Raw genomic sequence first — 21,285 nt, forward strand, 5'->3', positions numbered from 1 at the left:
AAGATAATGAAGAGAATGTGATGAGAATTTAGAACAGTTCACTTTTATAGGGCGAAGAGCCGTTAATGAACAACATGAGGTGGAGAAAATATGAAGAGCTCCATGGTGGAAAAAGGGGCCATAAATGCCTTTTGTGACTATTAATATAAGACAGGAAGATCCCAAAAAAACCCACCTTTATCTTAATCACAATATATATATATATAATCAAATTATTTATGCATAACAAAATACGAGTGCATTTTCAAAACCCATCCAAGTAAGTATGATAGCTTATGCTCACTTACTAGCAAAGAAAAAGGCATAGATGCCCACATGAACATGAACATGATATAGATTTTGAGTTTTGATTTCAACAGGCCCTTAAGGTCTCTTTAGCATTGAGATTGGCACACCAACAGTAATGCTATACTAGCCTTAATCCTGTAAGGTAGATGATAAAGGATTTGGTTTGGGCATATATCTAATAAAATTAGGTCACATTAATAACAATAGAACGGCAACAGGAATAGTATTTCCTTGATTTACCACACAAAAAGTTAAATCGACAAATTTAACTTAAAATTCCAACAACATAGGGAGTTCAAAACAAGATTTTTAAATGCTCTCAGAGATCAAATATGGGGGGGCATGGTGAATGAACCTGCAACTTAGGTCCTTGTTTCTAGGCACCTTTAGCACGGCAGAGCTTCTCAATAAGATCGGCGGCATCCTGAACAGTTGTGATGTCTTGGGCATTGTCCTCTTTTATTGTGACTCCAAATTCTTCCTCGATTCCCAGCACAATCTCAACCTGAAATGGTATGACACAAGCCACAAGCAATAGCCTCAAGTAAAACACATTATAGCGTGGACATGCGGCTTTCTGTTGGTGCAACAGCAGAATCAAACAGACTCAGCAAGTTTCTTGTCGAGCAAGCCTCGAATCTTGCTGAGCAAACAAACAATTTCGAGTTGAAGAAAGAAGAAAATAAGCTGAGGAAATTTGAGAGAATATTGATGAACAAAGCTGATTTCATTCATATATTGAACAATGGCATAATGCCAATACATAAACCAAGCAATTTGCTTGTCAAAATCTGCATAATGATACCTAATCATCACCTACTACCACTAATACATTGAAACTTGAAAAACTAAGCTTACACACTTAAACAAAGCTGACTTAACAGCTCAATTGTCATCAAAATTACATCAATCATAAACCTAACATAGTTCTAAATGAACTAAAGTACATTACATTAACTTAAGATTACTAGATGAACAAAATAGGAATAGTTCAGCTCGTTCCAGCAGCTCCTGCACGACTTGGTCTTCATGGCCTGCATGCTGTCGAGTTTGCTGCATGCTGAACCAACTTCATCACTCCTCCTTGGTTTGCATGGAGCAAACACCTAGCTTCTTTCTTAGATATTCAAACCTTGTGACACTAAGAGCTTTGGTTAAAATGTCAGCAAGTTGATCTTCTGAATTACAGTGGATCAGCTTTACTTCCTGAGCTTGCTCCATTTCTCGAACAACATGCAACTTGATGCTGAAATGTTTTGTTCTTCCATGGAACACTGGATTTTTAGCAATTGCTACTGCAGATTGGTTGTCACAGAAGATCTCAGTAGCTTCCTCTTGATGCACATTCAAGTCAGCCAATATTTTTCTTAGCCATATGGCTTGGTTGACAGTACTTGCTGTTGCCACATACTCTGCTTCAGCAGTAGATTGAGCTACTAGACTTTGCTTCTTTGAGCTCCAACAAAACATGGCTGAACCAAGGTTAAAAGCATACCCTGAGGTGCTTTTCATGTCATCTATCGAGCCAGCCCAGTCACTATCAGTGTAGCCAACCAGCTTCAGATTTCCTTCTTTGCTGTACTTCAAACCATAGTTTAAAGTGCCTTTGACATATCTCAGCACTCTCTTTGCAGCTTGGAAATGCTTCTCATTGCAGTAATGCAAGAACCTTGAGAGCAATCCTACAGCATACATAATGTCTGGTCTAGTGGCAGTCAAGTATAGCAAGCAACCAACTAGACTCCTGTAGGTTGTTTCACAAATCTTAAAACCACCTTGGCTCGATAGTTTTTCTCCAACAGCAACAGGTGTTTTAGTTGCCTTGCTATTTTGCATGGAGAACTTGGTCAGAATCTTTGTGGCAAAGCTTCTCTGGCTTAGAAATATCTCATTCTGTACTTGAGACACCTCCATTCCAAGAAAGTATGACATCTCCCCAAGATCAGACATTTCAAACACTTCCTGCATCTTGGTCTTAAAATCAGCCAGCACTACTCGATCTCCTCCTGTCACCAGAAGATCATCAACATACAGGGACACAATGAGTTGTATTTGTGTCCCTTGTTTCTTGACATACAGTGTTGGCTCACTCTTGCTTCGATCGAATCCTAGATCAGTCAAGTAGCCATCAATTCTGCTATACCAGGCCCTTGGAGCCTGCTTTAATCCATATAGGGCCTTCTTCAGTTTGTAGACCATATGCTCTCTGCCAGCTATTTCAAACCCTTGTGGTTGTTCAACATAGATGTCTTCATCTAAGAAACCATTCAGAAAAACTGATTTCACATCAAGTTGATGGATCTTCCATTCAAGCTGTGCTGCTAAGGCAATCAGCAGTCTGATGGTGTCGAGCCTGGCCACTGGTGCAAAGGTCTCCAGGTAGTCCAAGCCATACCTCTGACTGAACCCCTTGACAACTAGCCTTGCTTTCAGCTTGTTCAAGGTACCATCAGCATTCTGCTTGGCTTTGTACACCCATTTCACCCCAATCACTTTCCTTTTGACTGGCCTTTCAACCAATTTCCAGGTGTGGTTCTTCTCAATCATGCTGATCTCCTCAGCCATTGCCTGCTTCCACCCTTGCTGAGCCTCAGCCTCTTCAAAGTTGCTTAGTTCAGCTATGGCTACATGAGCCCTTTCATAAATTTCAGCCAATAGCCTTGTTCCTCTGACTGGTTCATCATCAATATCCATTTCAGGGACATCTTGGTCTGGCTCAGCTTGGTCTGCTGCAAGTTCTTCAAAAACTTCTTCAGGTTCATGTCTTTCCCAGTTCCAACATGACCTCTCATCAAATACCACATCCCTGCTTACTGACACTTTGTTTGTTGAAGGATCTAAAATCCTATAGCCCTTCTTAACAGTGCTATAGCCCACCAAAACACCAGGTCGAGCCCTTTCAGACAATTTGTCCCTTTTAACAGCAGGTACATGTGCATAACAGATGCATCCAAAGACCTTCAGATGAGCCAATGATGGCTTGAAGCTAAACCAGGCCTCGAATGGGGTCTTTTGATCCAAAGCCCTGGTTGGAAGTCTATTTTGAATGTATGTTGCAGTGTTAACTGCTTCTGCCCATAGTGCTTTAGGCAGATTCTTCTGAATCATCAAGCACCTGGCCATATCCATCAAACTCCTATTCTTCCTTTCACTTACCCCATTCTGCTGAGGTGTATATGTGTTGGTAAGTTGATGTTTGATGCCTGCCTTATCACAGAAGGCTTGGAACTGAGCTGAGGTGTACTCAGTCCCATTATCAGACCTTATGGTCTTCACCTTGCAGCCTGTTTCAGTTTCAGCAGCAGTTTTGAACTTCCAAAACACAGTGGCCACCTCTGATTTCTGTTTTAAGAAGTAAATCCAACAATATCTCGAGAAATCATCAATGAACAGTATGAAATACCTGTTTCCACTCAATGACTCAGTCTTCATAGGTCCACACACATCAGTATGCACCAGTTGGAGTTTTTCAGAGGCTCTCCAGGCTTGATTCGAGGGAAATGGGAGTCTGGCCTGCTTTCCTAGCTGACATACTTCACATACATCATCATGGTCTACTGAGTTGATGAAGTTTTCAGCCAGGTCTTCTCTGATCATTCGGGCCATCGATCTGAAGTTGGCATGTCCTAGTCTTTGATGCCACAGCTTGGATTCATCTGAAGTGGCTGTGTAGGCAATGTCTGACTTTTTTGTCCAGTCAACCACAAAGCTCTTATCAGCCATAGGGACTGCCATCAGTTTGGATCCACTTGGATCACTGATTTGGCATTGGTGGTCTTTAAACACAACTGAGTAACCTTTTTCCAGCAACTGAGCTATGCTGAGCAGGTTTCTGTCAATTTCAGGCACCAACAGCACATTTGAAATCACTTTGGTACCTGTAAGGGTGCATATCAGAACATCACCCTTGCCTTCAGCTTGAATAAAATGACCATTTCCTATCTTGACTTTAGTTCTGCAGCTTCTGTCTAAAGACTTAAAGATTGCAGCATCAGGTGTCATGTGGGTGGTGCATCCACTGTCTAGGAGCCAACCAGATGAGGACTTTTCCTGAGCAGCTGAGCATGACACAGTAAAGACTTGCTCCTCTTGGTCACTGTCCTCCTTAGCTACTCGAGCCTCAGCTTTCATCTGTTGAGCCTGATTGCGCCTTGTTTTGGCCTTGCTCTTACAAACTCTCTCAACATGACCCTTTTTCTTACAATGCTGACACACAGCATCTGGATTAAACCAGCATTTTTCTTCTGAATGACCAGCCTTTCTGCAGTGCTTGCAAGTCTGACCTTCTCTCCTTGCAGCATCATCCTTTGGCTTGTCTCTCCAGGCCTTCTTGCCTTTGTAGGCAGTATTTGTTCTTGCCTGAAAGGCACCTTCTTGGTGCTCCTCCAGTCTGCTTGCTCTCCTCTGCTCTTGAGCATATAGAGCATTGATCAACTCTGTCAGGGAGATGGTGGACAGGTCGCTTGAGTCCTCGAGAGATGAGATTTTTGCCTCATACCTCTCAGGCAGAGTTGCTATAACCTTCTCCACTATCCTAGCTTCATTGAACTGCTCTCCAAGGAGCCTGATGCTGTTAACTACAGCCATAATCCTGTCAGAATATTGCTTGACAGTTTCTTCTTCCTTCATCTTCAAATTCTCGAAATCTCTCCTCAAGTTTAACAACTGTTGTTGCCTTGTCCTCTCAGTCCCTTGAAGCTCTTCCTGCAACTTGTCCCAGGCCTGTTTTGGTGATTCACAGGCCATAATCCTTGTGAAAATCACATCAGACACTGAGTTTTGGATGCAAGACATAGCCTTGTGCCTCTTGGTCCTTTCATCAGCATGCTGCCTGATCTGAGCCACTGTTGGATTAGCTCTAAGTGGCTCTGGTTCAACATCAGAGTTGACCACCTCCCACAGATTGAAAGCCTGCAGGTAGGTCTTCATTTTGACCACCCATATGTGATAGCCTTCTCCATTGAAGACTTGAGGTGCAGCTGGTGAAAAACTTGATGAAGCCATGGATTTGTATAACAGGTCCCTTAAGAAATAAGCTCTAGATACCAATTGTTGGTGCAACAGCAGAATCAAACAGACTCAGCAAGTTTCTTGTCGAGCAAGCCTCGAATCTTGCTGAGCAAACAAACAATTTCGAGTTGAAGAAAGAAGAAAATAAGCTGAGGAAATTTGAGAGAATATTGATGAACAAAGCTGATTTCATTCATATATTGAACAATGGCATAATGCCAATACATAAACCAAGCAATTTGCTTGTCAAAATCTGCATAATGATACCTAATCATCACCTACTACCACTAATACATTGAAACTTGAAAAACTAAGCTTACACACTTAAACAAAGCTGACTTAACAGCTCAATTGTCATCAAAATTACATCAATCATAAACCTAACATAGTTCTAAATGAACTAAAGTACATTACATTAACTTAAGATTACTAGATGAACAAAATAGGAATAGTTCAGCTCGTTCCAGCAGCTCCTGCACGACTTGGTCTTCATGGCCTGCATGCTGTCGAGTTTGCTGCATGCTGAACCAACTTCATCACTTTCGCTTTAATTATATGAGACATAGAGTTATTCATGTTGACAAAGAATTAAGATTGATTAGAGAAAAATGGATGACTTCAAGGATACATATATAGATGAGCATGAACATACAGATAGGCAAAATTTCATTCAACTCAAACAAATGCATGAGATCCATGATTCTGCACCCTACATACCCAAATAAGAAGAAAAGGGAAAAAGCTAGGCATTCAGAAACCGAATCAATGATCATTGAGGGGTTGAGGGAGTACCGTATCAAGAGAATCAGCTCCAAGATCAGAAAATTTGGATGCCCCAGTGACAGGTTCGTCACTTGACAAAGCTAGTTGTTTCCTTGCTATTTCGCACACCTTATCTACCGTCTCTGGTTTGGCCTGACCAATGACAATTAACCCAGGCATTAAGATCATGTTATTCACCAAAAGTATAACAATCATTTCTGCAAAAATGAACAGATCATTACTATCATGTTTACAAATAAACCTACAAAAGATGCAGAGACATTTATGAATAATGAATATAAAAATACAAAAAAATGTGAACCCCATTGTGTAGTCAGTAGCATTTGCCCCCTCACAAATGAGTACAGAAAGTAATATCATTCAATTGATTGAGAAACGTACAGCACAGGATATCCGCAAGCGAGCAGGCACAGGACGCAACCTAAAAGATAGGTTGTTTCTTTCCTGGTTCACAAATGAAGCCAATTTCAGCCCAGAAGCCCTGGTTGTAGCCTGTTAAAAGAAGTTGTTAAACAGCAGTCAGTCCATAATAATTCCTATAATAATAATTGTACTAGAAGAATAAACTATCTTCAAGGATATCTCAACTGCACCTTACACCAAGCAATACAGACACTTTATATTTGCATTTTATTATAAGGAATCGTAACCAGTGGCTACCGGCACTGGTTAAGATGATATTTAAAGAAAGAAAAATATGGAAATTTACTTCAAATAGAAATCTCAGATTACACAAATCAAAACAAGCATTAGACTAAAAGGTAAAATCTACGCAAAACTGACAAACAGATAGAGAAAAAAAAAGACTAGTACTATACTCAGAAACATGAATTTGAGAGAATGGATTCAGATTTCATTTATCATATAAATTGTGAGAATAAAAATAATACATTACGCATAAATTAGTTAAGATTCATTATGATTACATACTAAAAAGAAAAGCATAGAAACAATAATTTCAAACTCATGAATATCTAAACAGTTTCAAATTCACATCCAACAAATCCATGAACATGAATATTACATCTGCATGTGTTTTATCACAGAATCCAAGTTACGGAAACAAGAAGAAGAAGATGAAAAAGGAATACCAAGGAGTGGCGAGGTTGCATGGAGACGGAAGAAGCAGCAATGGAAGCCATTGGAGGCGGTGTAGGGGAAACAGAGAGAAGGGAGGAAGTGAAATACGAGGGAGAACACGAAGAAAGTGTGGGGAAGAGTGGTAGTTAAGGGTTAGGGAGGGAGAGTATTTCAATACCTGCACGTTTTGTGATACTGACAGGCATTCGTGTTTTTCGATCCTACGTAGCCATTTTCCTCGTCTTTCTTGCTATGTCTCTCTCTCTCTTTTTTCTTACATAATCTTGCTCTAATATTTAAAGCAATTTAATTGAAAAAACAAAATTTATATATTAAAAGGATTATATAAATAATTTAACTCACTAAAAAAATAAAACTAAAAACCATCTCCTTAACACAGAAATTAATATCATTTAGTCTTATTCACATACATCCTCCCTCTTAACTCCTCATATCATTTTCATTAGAACAATATGTTTTATTGTAACCTTTCAATCCGGTTTGTAATATAGCCGTCCTACCGGAGGCTACACAATATCTCATCATCTTCATCACCTCATATCATATCATACATATCAAAAGCAGATGGTAGTGACTTAAGCATAAAAAATGATGCTTACTTTATATCACAAATTGACTCCACTCAGATTGAAGACCTTGGATAACCATTATTCACACAACATCTTTCATTCATTATAAAGGAGGATTACTTACCTTACATGAATTATAAAATAAAGAAAATTAAAACACATGAAAGTAAGAGGGAACTCACCAGAAACTTTAGCATAAGTCTATAAAGCAGGTCATTTGCCTTTATCACTTGGACTTTCATTAACTTCTTGAGCTAAAATAAAGATAGTTAAACGTATCAAATCATCAATCGATCAAATCTGATCATGCATGCAAGAATCAATAATGCTTAATCTAGAATCACGAAGTTTCCTTCCTCACACACTATTCTAACATCTATACATGCAGAACACATAAATGACTTAGAGGGTAACCTAGGGTGCATCAGTAATTACCAGTGAGCTGGTATGAATGTAGAAGTTAGATGAATACTGCGAACCTTACTTCGAAGAGGTTTTCTAGACTTAGGTTTTTATAGAGTTTTCAGAGGAAATTAATCAAGGAAGAAGAATAAAACGTAAAAGTATTTTGAAAGACCACCGCTATTTTTATATACTCAAGCTCAAAGACAAGGGTTAGTGGAAAATTAGATAATTTTACTAACTCTCTTGATTCCCGTGATTAAGTGCACTTAACATAATTTAAGCTTTATTATCTATAGTAGTCTCTAGTTCCGTTCTAACTAAGTCTCAACTTAACTAACCAAATTACCATACTTAAATAATAAACAAACCTAAAAAGTTGTGAACTTAATGAGTTCGCCAAAAGCACCTGGGTTGGGCAAATACTTAACAGAAGAATCCGCCAAACCACAGAACTCGCCAAAACTAAGAGTTCACCAAATGGCGCAATACAAATAATTCAATGCTTAGCTAGACAAACATTTTACTTACTCATATCTATCCTTATTTTACCAACTATACGCCAAACAATAACCACATTCAGAGATTTCGTCGAACGAGCTGTTACAAGACACATTCCACAGTTAATAGTATAATATTAGCAACGACTTTAAAATGTTATTATGTAATTAAATTTTATTTTTATTAATCACAACTCGATTTGGCAATTGCGAATTGTTAACGACAGAACAAGATGTTGTTAAATGTCAAAATATTAACAACCTTAAAACATTGTTACGTAATTTAAATTTTTTGCTTACTAATCATAACAACACAATTTTTCATTGCAAAATGTTAATAAAATTTGTAATGGCATAAGTTTGTGTTAAACGTTAAAATATTAGTAACAACTTTAAAATGCCATTATTTAATTTATATTTTTGCTTACTAATCACAACAACATGATTTATGAGTGCAAATTGTTAAATATTAAAATATTAACAACAATCTTAAAATATTATTACGTCATTTAGTTTTCTACTTACTAATTTCAACAACACAGTTTTGCCATTATAGATTTGTAATAAAATACATAATTTCAGTAGCAACAAATTTAAAATGTTACATAATTTAATTTTCTAACTTGTAATTACTACAATACAAGCTATCATTATGAGCTCTTAATCAAATACGCAATAACAAAATAATTATGATAAAGGCACCTTTACGTACAGTATTCAAAGTACCATTGGTGGCATAGATGAAACTGATGAGGAAAGAGAAATTTACTAATAAGAAGCTTGTGAGAATTTAGGGAATACCCAATTATAATCAGAACATTACAAAGGCTTTGACATCATTGGAGAAACAATCACTTCTGAAATAGCAGAAGAGAAACATGCACTTTCTATAGGTAATGATTTTGTTGATAATGTCAATAATGATCATTATTTGTTTGACGATGGAGAGTTTACTTTTTATATATGGATTGCTTTTATTTTTCAATAAAATGATTCTGATGATGGTTGTGTTATGCAAAGGGATTGCTACCTATATTAAAGCCATTGATCCGTTTTCGGTAACATTATGTTGTAAAATACACTAACAATCCTCTTACGCCAAAGGGATCAATCCTTTCATTTTAGGAATCAATTTTTTTTTTTACTAAAAAAGTACATTTATCTTGTTTATAATAAAAAGGGGCAATCCATTTATTATAGGATCGGCCCATTTTTCTAAGAAATACATTGATCTTCTATTACAAAAAATAATAATAATCCACCTCTATATTAAATAGGTTGGTCCCTTTTTTGTTAAGAAAAAGTAGATAATTAGGGTTTTTCAATTGAAAATAATTAGAAAATTTGTGAAAATAGGATGCATTGTATTTTGTTTTTATAATTCTTATACTGTTCCTTTTCTTTTTATAAGTTATCCAAAATTTATGAAGTTGATTTCAATGTGAAATTGGAAGACTTTCGCATAAAAAAAATTCAGCTCTAAGTTTATTTATTTATTTATTTGCAATTGGTTTGCAAGTTCATTCTCCCAATTCTCTTTATTAGGAAGAAAATTATATTAAATTTATATGTATTAATTTTTTATTCGTTTTTAACATATATGCTATTATATAAGATGGCCTGTCGAAGTAGAAGAAAAGGAAAATTTGTATGAATTTTTTGGAATAAACTCTATATTTAGAAAGAATTTTAAAGAAATGGAAGCTCAACCACCAGATAATTTTTAAGAAATTGAAGAAGATCAAACCATTTAACTGAAATCCATACATATAAATAATGCTTTGAATATGGTTGTTGCTTCTGAAATGGTATGCTTTTAATTGTTAGAAGATATTCAGTTGGGATATTTACTGAAAATCCTCTTCTATGCTCATTTTGTAACAATATCCTAGCATGCATGTTAATTTATGTTTAGGAAAAAAGAATCGGTCGTCATAAAAATAAATGCTTGAATATGGACAGTAAGTTTGGATGGGCGGTGTGTGTATTTGCGATTTGTGTAAAAACAACAGTGACGGTAAAATTAGATACTGTAATAATATTATAACGTAAGACAATAAGTAAGCTAAATACACTGCACTTCACCGTCCATCTAAATTTACCCTTAAAGATTAATATGGCACATGATTTAGATTGTGGTATATTGTGGAAAGCACACGTGACTGGGTTAATTATTATGAATGCGAAGAGTTAATGAAAAAATTTATTAGTATTTAAGCACTCTATCAAGGTCAAATAACATAACACTTTGCTAAGTTATGAAAATAGAAATATTTTTTCTTTTAAATTATAATTAATATTATTATGTGATATTTTATCTTTTCATATTTTTATATTATTTTTAAATAAAAGAATTAAAAATTTTTAATTCGAGGATTGAACACATGTTTAATAATATTAAAATACAAGTTCATTATTATTCTACCTATATTCATTGTTAAATAAACTTTAAAAAATATTTTTAACATAAAATATTTAAAATTATTTTCTTTCACCCACATCGTGAGTGTGATAAAATCTAATATTTATTAAATGGTGAGTATTTGGTACACTGATAATATGCTTCTTTTTTATTCCACAAATAACCTTAAAAAATTTACATGAGTCTTTTTTTTTAATATTTATTTTTTAATAGTTTACTATACCCCTATAGGACATTTGTCAACCCTTTGGCTCTGCTTATAGAGTCTAAAAACTCCACTACCAGTATACCAAATAATTTCCCTTTATTAAAATGTTTAGCATCAAGTGGTATCAGGTTTGCTTATAAAATCCTATATAAGGCCAAGGTTGGTGGTTCGAGCTATAGCACACTCAGGTACTTCCATAATCATTCACACGCCCAATACTAACACTTATTCTGAGTCTTGTAGATACCGATCTCCACCAACTGAGGCATTCTAAATACAAAGCATTTTAAATTGGCCTTAGTCCTATTTCTCAATACTAAGCATTCTAAATTGCACCATTCAGTTTTTCATAAGATCGAACTTATCAATGATAGAATTTTTTGAAAATTCTCTGGCTATCTCTTTTTCGATGTATGTCACCAAGTAAGTTGAAAGAAAATCATCCTTGACAGAATCAACACCTTACCAGAGGAACATAATTCCTTAGTAAGACATACAAATCATCCTCCACTTGTCTCAGTTTCAGCATGAAACTCATTTCTTTTTCTCTAGGCAGTGTTGGCACTTTACCATAGGAAGATAATTCATTAGCAAGGCATACAAATCAAAATACAAGAAAATCGCTAACTTAATATATATGGGTATGGTTTCAATTAATTCTGGAATTCGGCTTTAAAATCCATATTAGGCTTCTAAGTTTAGTCTTTTAAGGCTCATCATACATTAATATTTTATTATTGTTATTTGGTCAAGGGGGCGAATGTTATGCAATGTGTACACCAAATATAAAATACATGACAATTTATATATAAAATTTACAATTTTGAAAATTCCAAGGGATGGTCCGCGCTCCCCTTGGGTTCATCCCTGAACCAAAGCACCTTATTTGTGAACCATACACGATTTTTCGTGGAAGTTGAAAAACAACACCCCAACATGAGAACAATACTTTCGAGTCGATGCCAAAAAAAATATTTAAAAGACTTTTCCTAAATCAATTGATTTCCTATAAATATATCTAAAACGTGGAATAATAATTTGATAAAATATATATTAGGTTTCCTTCTCTTGTAAGTTTAGCTTCTGTCTTAGGTTTCCTTAAACCTGTAATAAGTTTAATTGTTCTGCCTGTCCTATTACCAATATATATATATATATTCAAAAGAAAGCATCGCATTACACGGCACTTTATTGTAATGGCACCACCACATTCTTAAACAAAATCTACATTATTATTTTAATCATTGTTTGACCTCATTTGTTGCATCTTTTCCTTTTTCAATCATTTTCCACTATTTGCAAATTCACCTTTTGAGGAACTTTGCCTTTTTTTAATCAAACTTTTCACCCTCAAATCCCTCCTTTATCGGATATATATTATTTTCCTAATGTTATAATTATATTAAATCATTTATAGTTTTTTATATCATATGCACATCGCTTTCCAAATTACAAGTTACAACCTATAAGTAAGATGGAATACGGTAAAAATATAATAGAGGTTCTTGTATAAAGAGTCAGATTACATTTTATCTCATTTATTTAAAAAATGAGAAAAATAGTTCTTGTACATTAGACCAAAGTGTAAATTGATCATTTTGCTAAAAATCGCTTTCATTTCTACTATTAAAAATAAGTCTTTATACTTCAATATGATGTACACGTGATACATCATGTATATTTATTTGATTATTTCGTCAACTGCGTTATTTTTTAACAGCACAATAAAATTAATTTACTCTTTAAACTAACATATAAAAATTAATTTATCTATTTTAAAAAAAATATAAAATCTAATTCTCATACTACTTTTAACCTAAAATAGCATTCCACCAAAAATTTAATACATTAAATTCCAATGATGACAATAATGATATACAATCTGTTTTATTCGCATAAAAGAAAATGTGAATAAACATTTATGAAAAAAGTTTCGATTGCTTTATTGTTTAATTTAAAACTATATTTAATTGAAACATGCAAAAGAAACCATTACGAAAATGTTATTTAATTTAACTTTTAAGAAATCACATATTTTACTAAAAAATATTAAAGAAAAAGATGCTCGTTCAGTGTGTAATATATTTTATTTATTTTATAAGCATATGATTTTTTATTTTTAAATATATTGTCACCCTTTTTAGCATGGGATTTTACTTTGATTGAGCCAACTTCAAAGTCGTAACCTGGAGCCTCCAACATTCATCAATTTTGAGTGCTTTGATAAAAAAAGATGGCATCATATCATCAATCATCCTTCAAACCTTATAAAATTTCAATATAATCCATCCGCTTTGTAGGTTTAAAAGTAAATTATAACATTCATCTTACCAACTAAGTTCTAAACTTTCTTATTTTATATAACTACTTGTATTTCGATACTTTAAAAATTAAAGTCTTATAAGCGTTTTAAATTTAAATAAAACTATAGTTTAATATTTTTAATTGAAAAATAATAATTTTTAAATTGAAGGGAACGTATAAACTTTAAGATGAAACTAGTGTCAGTCTAGCTCCCACAAAGTGAGGATTCTCATGGAATTCCTTCAAGGCATCAATTTACATAGCGGAAACAATTCAAGCCAAAAGAATGATCAAAAGAACAGAATAACCATAGAAAAACAATGGACGAGAGGTGTTTAAGTAAATGCTCTCAATTGTATTTTGTGCAATGGTCATTAACTTTGTACCTTGTCCCGTGACACTAGTAAACTCTTAAATATAATTTTAAAGTGAATGGACTAAATTGAGAAGTTAATAAAATTTCAAAGATCATCTATGATATTATTCTAATTTTTATTTGAGCGTAAAAGCAAGTCGTAGCTTGGAAGACCGACTTTCCCTTTTACATGGAAAAGCACGGAATAATATCATAAATGTTTACTAAAAATTTTAAATATGAAAAACTTAACATATTTTCTATAATAATATCATACATTTATTTTATTTAATATAAATTAAATAATATAAAAAATAATAAAATATTAATTACAAATTACAAAATAGGTCAAACTTAATTTAAGACTTGAATATTGAATTCAAATTTAATTCATATATTAAATGAGTTTAATTTTATTTTATCTACATTTATTTTTCGAGGCATCATAATTTTATTCAAACCTCTCATATTTTAAACATTTTTTATTTGTTCAAATACTAATTAAATGTTAATAATAAAATAAAATACTTTATTGTTTAATTTAAATTTTTTTAAGAATATATTATCCAAAATTTAAGTCATACGGGCCGGACCTCTCGGATCTAGTAATTGGGTCGAAGACAAATCTACTGTGTACTACTCGCCTACCCGTGGTGTGGTGTGGTGTGGAGACGTTTATCGTACAAAGTACCGAAGCTCCGCTCTTTTCCTTTGTCTTTTTCTTTTGGTGATCTTTTACTTTTCTATGATCGTCTTCTCAGCCTTTTTCTTTGTTCCCCCCATTTCCATCTCATCCTTCATCCTTCTCTCTTTCTCTTACTCTCTGAGTCTGGCCTGACCTTCTCTTCGTTAAACCCGGTAAGCTTTCGCTCTTCTCTTCTCTTTCTCATTTTCCTGCTGAATTTCATGCACACTGGAACTGGAGACCCCAAGTCGATTTGACTGCCAGTTTTGATCTCCGGATCCACTTCAAACAAGGCCATATGATGTTGCCTTTTTCCTTGAGTTTAAGCTCCAGTCGGTACCGAGTTCGTCGTAGCTCTAATTTTTCGCGCCTGGAGTGAGTTTGAACTCACTATGATCCGAGTGTTGGAAGCCGACTCATTGTTTGCTTTGACAATTTTAAAACCTCTTCTGGTTTTTCTACTTTGATTTCAAATACTCGTCGCCTCGGTTGCAACGAACTGGAATCTACCTTATTCTTAGTTTGGAATTCAAACAGAGTTGCTTCGAGTCTGATCTGAGTCAAAGTACGTCAAAGCTCGAATTCGTTCGACTTTACTCTCTCCTTTTAAACACACACACACATATTTTTATCAGTGTTTTTAAAATATCGAACACTAATTCGGATTTGGCCAAAAAAAAAGGGATATTTTGATAAATCAAAAGAGAAATTAGCTAATCATTATTGCTAATTAGTATGATAATTATTATATGCAGATTAAGATTAGGATTCCAACTGAAGAAGGAAAATGAATACGCAACTTTTGGAGATTGAACCAAAGGAACTTGACTTCGTCTGTGAGTACATAATTGCTTGACTGCCACTTCGTTTTTATTTAATAATAGTTAGATTAAGACACTTTCAATCGTTTTTTTTTAATTATTAGAAGAATAGTCAGTCTTTTTAAAAAAAAAATCATTTTGTAGTTATTTACTTCTGTTTCTTTGCCTCTATTTATTATTTTTATAGAAAAAAAGTACAATATACTCAACAGAGTAAAGAACAAGGGTGCTTTTAGCTATTATATTTGATTTTCTTTCTTCACTTATTGTGAAAGTCCGCTAATAATAAATGGTATTTAGTTTAGCTTTGATGTTTATTTATTTGTTTATTCATTTAAAGTTAATTTTTTATAGTTATTCTGAGGAAGCAATGCTCCTGCTCCGTTAGACTCACAAATAAGACTGACCAGCATGTTGCTTTCAAGGTTTGAACCTTGAACCAGCGCTTTTTGCATTCCTTTTTCTTTTTAATAAAATTTACTGGATTCCACTGTAATTGGAGCAATGGTATTTTGCAGGTTAAAACTACATCTCCTAAGAAATACTGCGTGCGGCCTAATGTTGGCATTATTATGCCCAAAGGAAGATGTGATTTTACAGGTAAAGACTTTTTGTACCATATTGTATGTTTTTATTTTTGTTCTGTAATGAACAATTTCAAAATTTAAGTGTAGGAGAGTAATCGAGTCAAGTTTAGCTCAAGAGGTAAGACGCTCCAGTTCCACTTAAAATCGAGGCTTGAAGTGAGGCTCAAGCTTGGTCAAGTTTACTTTTAATGCTTGAGCTCAAATATTGAGATAAAAGCAAACTGCTCAAGCTCGCTCAATTAGGATTGATTGTGCTCGTTTACATAGTAAAGTAAGAGTTTGATTCTTGTACACAACTTCAAATTTGATTATTGGTGCCTGTGTTCAATTAGGCTTTTGAGCTACTTGTGTCAAGCATTGGCATATTTGAGTCTAGCTTGCTTGATAGCTCAAGCTTGACTTGATAGTGATTTTGAGGCGAATTTGAGCCTAACCCATATAACTTGTAAACATAGATGTCTCACCTACATCCCTGCTTAAGTTTCCTTTAATCTTATAATGGCTCATAACTAAGGTGTTAGTAGATATAAGGTCACCTGGCTGAGGGATCGAACATCTAGGGAAGTGTAAGGAATGGGATAAGCCGATAATACTAAAATTTGCAGTCTTTTAGGTGCTTTAAATGCTCTGCATGTGTTGTAGTTGTCTAGTAGCTGGTTTCTCTTTCTATCTGATAATTCATGATTAATTTCCTTAGAATGCAAATATAATGAGCAAACAAAATCAAATACTTGACAATCTTGATCTTTAGAACAATCTGCCATTGTTCTGCCTCATTAACTGGGCAAGTGAATCAAAGTTAGTGATGGAACTTAAAAATAAAAGATAATACTGAAATGTCTCGTATAATGTTCTTTCCTTTTCTTCCCTGTGCCATACTATATATTCTTATCCTTTTTTGGGGTACTTTTTATTTAGTTACCATGCAAGCTCAGCGCGAAGCCCCTCCTGATTTGATATGCAGAGATAAGTTCTTAATTCAAAGCACAGCTGTCCCCGTTGGAACAAATGATGAGGACATTACATCTGCCACAGTAAGTGATTTGTCTGCTCTGCTAGTGCTTTATTTGAGAACAGTAAGTGACTTTTGCCCATTGTTTTGCTCGATAGTTTGTCAAGGACAGTGGAAGATCTATTGAAGAGCACAAGCTTAAGGTTGCTTTTATCAGCCCGCCTCATTCGCCAGTATGGTCAACAATTAATGGGACCGTGAATCAGGGAACAGATTATGTTGCTTCAATACCAAAAGAGCCAGAATTCAGTAGAATTGGGATTCATGCACCATTGCAGACGGTTAGATATGCGTTGTCTACTTTTGTTGCCCTTTTAAGTTGCTTTAGTTCTAACATACATTACACGTGTGTATACACACAAATGAACTTGTATGTGTGGTTGCATTATCTTTTACAGGAAAATATATATTCTTTTTAATCTGAATGTGAACTTGAATGGAATTTTTGTTTGTATATAGTTAAACTTGAATTCCTTGATGAAGTTTATACCTAGCACCTTTATCATTGTTTATTTTCTGGGACAGGTTGCCAAGGTTGAGGAACCAAAGATGATAAATTTGGAAGATTTAAAGCCAACAAAGGATGTAGGGTTGAAGCCAAGAAAAGATATTAATGATGACTTAAAATTAACAAAATACACCGAGCTGAAACCAAATAATAATTTTTTCAATAGCAAGGAGTTAAAGCCAGCGAAAGATGTGGAAGCAAAGCCAAGGGAGAATGTTCTTGATACTGAGGAATTTAAGCCTGTGAAGGAAAAGGAGTTCAACGAATTGAAGGATGGTGAGGTGAAAATATTGAAGTCTGTGGAGGAGCTAAAGTTTGCCAAAGATGTGGAGGAAATGAAATCAAAACTGACCGACCTTGAATCTAAGCTAGGCGAGGTAAGAGTATTTATAAGATAAAGAATGATGCTCCATGCTTGATACTTGATATTGACAGTTTAAAACAAAAGTTTTGAGTTATATTTTGCCATCATTAGTTTGCATATATTATCTTGTCTTATGTTGCTTTAGACTCTTCATTTTGCTTTAAGTACCTGTGTTAGACGTTTTCTATGCATATTTAAAAATTGATATGGAGATATAACCCTCCAAAATACATGACAAAATTGAAACCACTGTGTCGGATATAACCCTTGTACAAGTAACATAGCTCTTGCCATTCTATTAAGTTTTAGTAAACACCAGTGGTCATTTCCTTTCCAGGCTGAAGCTACTATCTCAAAACTGACCGAGGAGAGGAGGTTAAGCACTCAAGAGCGAAAGCCCTTAGAAGAAGAGCTGGTAGGTTTTCTATCTGTGCGTTGTTGTTCTAATTCTTGTTATATTTTCCCAGTCACTATTTAATAATGGACAATAAATTCTCATTTAAACTTGGTTGGTGTGGCTTTTAGATTTTGGACTGTTATGATGAATGGTCATCATGTGTAGTTGTGGACCCTGGAGTGTCTTCTCTTTCTTAGAATAGACCAGTGTTTGTTTCATAACATGTGACAATCTTTCTGTCTTTTACGTCCGCAATAAATCCTCTTTTAGACCACTGATCTATGGGCCTACTGCAGCACCTATATAGTTCATCACTTGATGTCTATATCGAGTGGAATAATAACCCGTACTTTTTTTTCCCTAACATATCTGCGTTTGATATCCATGTTTTGGCATACTTTCCGGACATATATTCACCTTTTGAGTCCGGATAACACTCTTAGCATTCAGTAAGGTGGAAACTCAGAAAGAATTCTTAACCGGCAACTATAAACCAATTTTCTGTGGAGTTCCATTAGATCACAGCAAACCAATGTATGTTTTAATTTATTATGCGAAAACCCTTTAAATTTATTGACAAGAAGCTTGATATTACTAATATATGATGCAGGCGTTATTGAGGAAAAAGGCAAATATAAAAGGAGCTAAAGTGGGATACCCTCTGTTATTTGTTTGTTTGGTAGCACTCATCAGTGTCTACATCGGATACTTGTTGGCACCATTGACAAAGAGCAAGGCATCCATGTCAGATCTTTACCAGCAAATGCAATAATCAAATACGAGATTAACCCATTGATTCGGTAACTGTTTTACTTTTCTTTTTTTTGTTTATAATTTTTATTTTTATTGTCTTAGTATTGTAATTCTTGTGGAACTTTTATCGAGCAAATGCTAAGTTCTTGTTGAGGATCAAATTAGATGTTGAATTCATGGATGCAAGTTTTTCCATCAAAATCAGCTTCTCATTATATTGATGAATTTAAGTGTTGAAAGTCATAGTTTTTTTTAAAAAAAAAATTTTCTCAATCGCAAACAAAGAGAGTAGTTTATGTTTTTCAGAACGAGTTCTCACAGATGAATATTTGATCAATTCATCCTTTCGTCTTTCAAATTTTTTGAATCAAGACTTTATGGATACAATACATAAAATCTATATTTAAAAAAAAATTACAACATCAGCAAAAAACAAAAACCACCAAAATATTAAACAGCAGAAACTTCAGGTTAGGCCTCAAAAAGAATATTTAAAAACAAAACCATCCGAATTGTGAAAGAACATGTTTAATCAATTATCCTCTGTTTGAGCTGCACTTGAACTTCCAGGCATGGCTTCCAATGAAGCACTTGAAGAAGCAGCATTTTGAGATGAACCTGACAATGTTAATAAACCCTCAGAAGGCCATGGAATTGGTATCCAATACCTTCTTCTGTTCCCCACCCTTCCACTACTTTGGCCGGTGCCATTCTCGTCCAGCTTTTCTTCGTCAGAAGGCAGCCGGAAGCGGCAAATGGGGCAAGAGCTATGAAGGTCCAACCACGGAGTAATGCATCCACCATGGAATTTATGTTTACATGGCATCTCTTTTGCTTGACTTCCAATCTCAATATTTTCCAAGCACACACAACATTGTAGATTGTCATCTATGGTCACATTTGGCATTGCTTTCACTGCTTCTTTCTTTGCTGGTGGGTTCCCATGGCGGTTCGGATCATTGTCTGCTAAATACTGTAACAAAAGATCCCAACCAGGTCCCATTAAGTAATCACTAAATGAAATGGTTGCCCTTGGATTTGAGCTTTGTCCATGGTTGAAACCAAATGAGCCTTGAACAATCAATGCCTCGTCATTAAACGGATCGAATAAGATCATTCGACCGCCTCGATCGGAACCTTCGTTCTCTGCATTCTCCGATTCGGTTCGAATATCTTGAAGTATCCGAATACCTGGACCCAAAGTCCTCCTCCTTCCCCTAGTAACCAAGGATTCAAACTCTCTACCAAGTTCGTCATCCATGCCATCATTGCCATCATTGATTTGGGCCCTGCCTGTGATACGCAACTGTGAAGAACCTAAACCACCAATCAAGCCAAGCAAGATTGGACCCCAAAGTAAAAGATTGTTGGTTGAGCCTGCTGAATCGTTTCCGCCATTGTTGTTGTTGGAGTAAGGTGTTACGCTGGTGATTTCTTCAACAAATCCAGATTCACAAAATGGGCATTTGATCTCAGGTTCCATTGTTGGATTCACCATCTGAGAACAAATGTAACACCAATATCTACCTACTAGCATCCTATCCCCCATCTTTCTCTTTCAATCTACACCCAAAATTCACAACCAAATAAATAAGAATTAAAACCAAACATGGGAAGAAAAAAATATGACACAGAACTGAGAACCAATAGAATTAAAAGGAAAAATGATACTAGGAACAAGATTAAACTTGAATTGCTCAATGTTAAGAACATGAAGAAGAAAATAATACAATTTTAAAGAACAATAAGGCAAAGATATATTTTTTTAAGAAACTGAGATATAAATTATAAGAACATGATTAAACCAAACCAGGACTTTTTTTTGGTACCTTTCAGACAGAGGAAAAGGAAATGATATGAATTATTATGATATGAAAGAAATCATGAAGTGAGTTTTCGAGGTAAAAAAGGGAAAACAAAAAATCTTTTGGAAGGTAAATTTTTGGGTTCAATAGTTATTTTACCAATCATTTTTTGGGGGTTCAAAAGTTAAATGTCAAAAAACAGTTAACTATTTAAATATAGAGTTTTTCTTACAATGAAAATATATAGGTCATATTGGTTGGTGGGATTTCAGTTTTTTGAAAGAAGATAATTTAGAACCTCTAATCTAACAGTTTTGGGATGTTGAAATTTCATCTTTCTTACCACTACAATTAACTCTTCTAAATTTCAAACCCTTCTTTCAACTCCAATATATATTTTTATTAATTTTA

At 34.6% G+C, this 21,285-nt stretch overlaps 3 protein-coding genes across 7 annotated transcripts; 1 reads left to right on the forward strand and 2 right to left on the reverse strand.

The window, feature by feature from the left end:
* Positions 1–466: 466 nt before the first annotated feature.
* Positions 467–7,329, reverse strand: LOC107937126 (acyl carrier protein 2, chloroplastic). 2 transcript variants are annotated; one of them, XM_041109210.1, is made up of 4 exons: positions 7,173–7,328; positions 6,463–6,573; positions 6,091–6,213; positions 467–793 (listed from the first exon to the last, which is right to left on the reverse strand). In XM_041109210.1, the coding sequence occupies exons 1-4, from the start codon at positions 7,221–7,223 to the stop codon at positions 665–667; spliced, it is 414 nt and encodes a 137-aa protein (XP_040965144.1). In that variant the 5' UTR covers positions 7,224–7,328; the 3' UTR covers positions 467–664. The 2 variants fall into 2 exon arrangements, with proteins under 2 accessions (XP_040965144.1, XP_016725440.1); XM_016869951.2 differs by lacking the exon at positions 467–793 and adding an exon at positions 5,469–5,813 and having other exon boundaries at positions 7,173–7,329.
* A 7,268-nt stretch (positions 7,330–14,597) lies between these two features.
* Positions 14,598–19,270, forward strand: LOC107937097 (vesicle-associated protein 2-2). Of its 4 annotated transcripts, none has more exons than XM_041109211.1 (10): positions 14,651–14,800; positions 14,892–15,192; positions 15,383–15,463; positions 15,803–15,873; positions 15,967–16,048; positions 16,954–17,069; positions 17,146–17,328; positions 17,567–17,932; positions 18,257–18,334; positions 18,927–19,270. In XM_041109211.1, the coding sequence occupies exons 3-10, from the start codon at positions 15,415–15,417 to the stop codon at positions 19,086–19,088; spliced, it is 1,107 nt and encodes a 368-aa protein (XP_040965145.1). In that variant the 5' UTR covers positions 14,651–14,800; positions 14,892–15,192; positions 15,383–15,414; the 3' UTR covers positions 19,089–19,270. The 4 variants fall into 4 exon arrangements, with proteins under 4 accessions (XP_016725417.2, XP_016725406.2, XP_040965145.1 ...); XM_041109212.1 differs by having other exon boundaries at positions 14,654–14,800; positions 17,573–17,932; XM_016869928.2 differs by lacking the exon at positions 14,892–15,192 and having other exon boundaries at positions 14,598–14,800; positions 17,573–17,932.
* On the reverse strand, positions 19,135–21,038 carry LOC107937116 (E3 ubiquitin-protein ligase SIRP1). The gene is made up of 2 exons (XM_016869941.2): positions 20,899–21,038; positions 19,135–20,632 (listed from the first exon to the last, which is right to left on the reverse strand). The coding sequence occupies exon 2, from the start codon at positions 20,616–20,618 to the stop codon at positions 19,602–19,604; it is 1,017 nt and encodes a 338-aa protein (XP_016725430.1). The 5' UTR covers positions 20,619–20,632; positions 20,899–21,038; the 3' UTR covers positions 19,135–19,601.
* Positions 21,039–21,285: the final 247 nt, after the last annotated feature.

Source organism: Gossypium hirsutum, chromosome D13 (genome assembly GCF_007990345.1).
Source record: "Gossypium hirsutum isolate 1008001.06 chromosome D13, Gossypium_hirsutum_v2.1, whole genome shotgun sequence".
Classification (NCBI taxonomy): Eukaryota; Viridiplantae; Streptophyta; class Magnoliopsida; order Malvales; family Malvaceae; genus Gossypium; species Gossypium hirsutum.

Excerpts from the sequence above, each read along its gene's own strand:
- LOC107937126 (XM_041109210.1), bottom strand. The coding sequence starts at position 7,223 with ATGGCTTCCATTGCTGCTTCTTCCGTCTCCATGCAACCTCGCCACTCC. Across the intron at positions 6,574-7,172 it reads TGCAACCTCGCCACTCCTTG|GCTACAACCAGGGCTTCTGG; the intron begins GTATTCCTTTTT and ends TTCTTTTAACAG. Across the intron at positions 6,214-6,462 it reads GCTTGCGGATATCCTGTGCT|GCCAAACCAGAGACGGTAGA; the intron begins GTACGTTTCTCA and ends GTCATTGGTCAG.
- LOC107937097 (XM_016869917.2), top strand. The coding sequence starts at position 15,415 with ATGAATACGCAACTTTTGGAGATTGAACCAAAGGAACTTGACTTCGTC. Across the intron at positions 15,464-15,802 it reads AAAGGAACTTGACTTCGTCT|TTATTCTGAGGAAGCAATGC; the intron begins GTGAGTACATAA and ends AATTTTTTATAG. Across the intron at positions 17,933-18,256 it reads TTGAATCTAAGCTAGGCGAG|GCTGAAGCTACTATCTCAAA; the intron begins GTAAGAGTATTT and ends TTTCCTTTCCAG.
- LOC107937116 (XM_016869941.2), bottom strand. The coding sequence starts at position 20,618 with ATGGGGGATAGGATGCTAGTAGGTAGATATTGGTGTTACATTTGTTCT.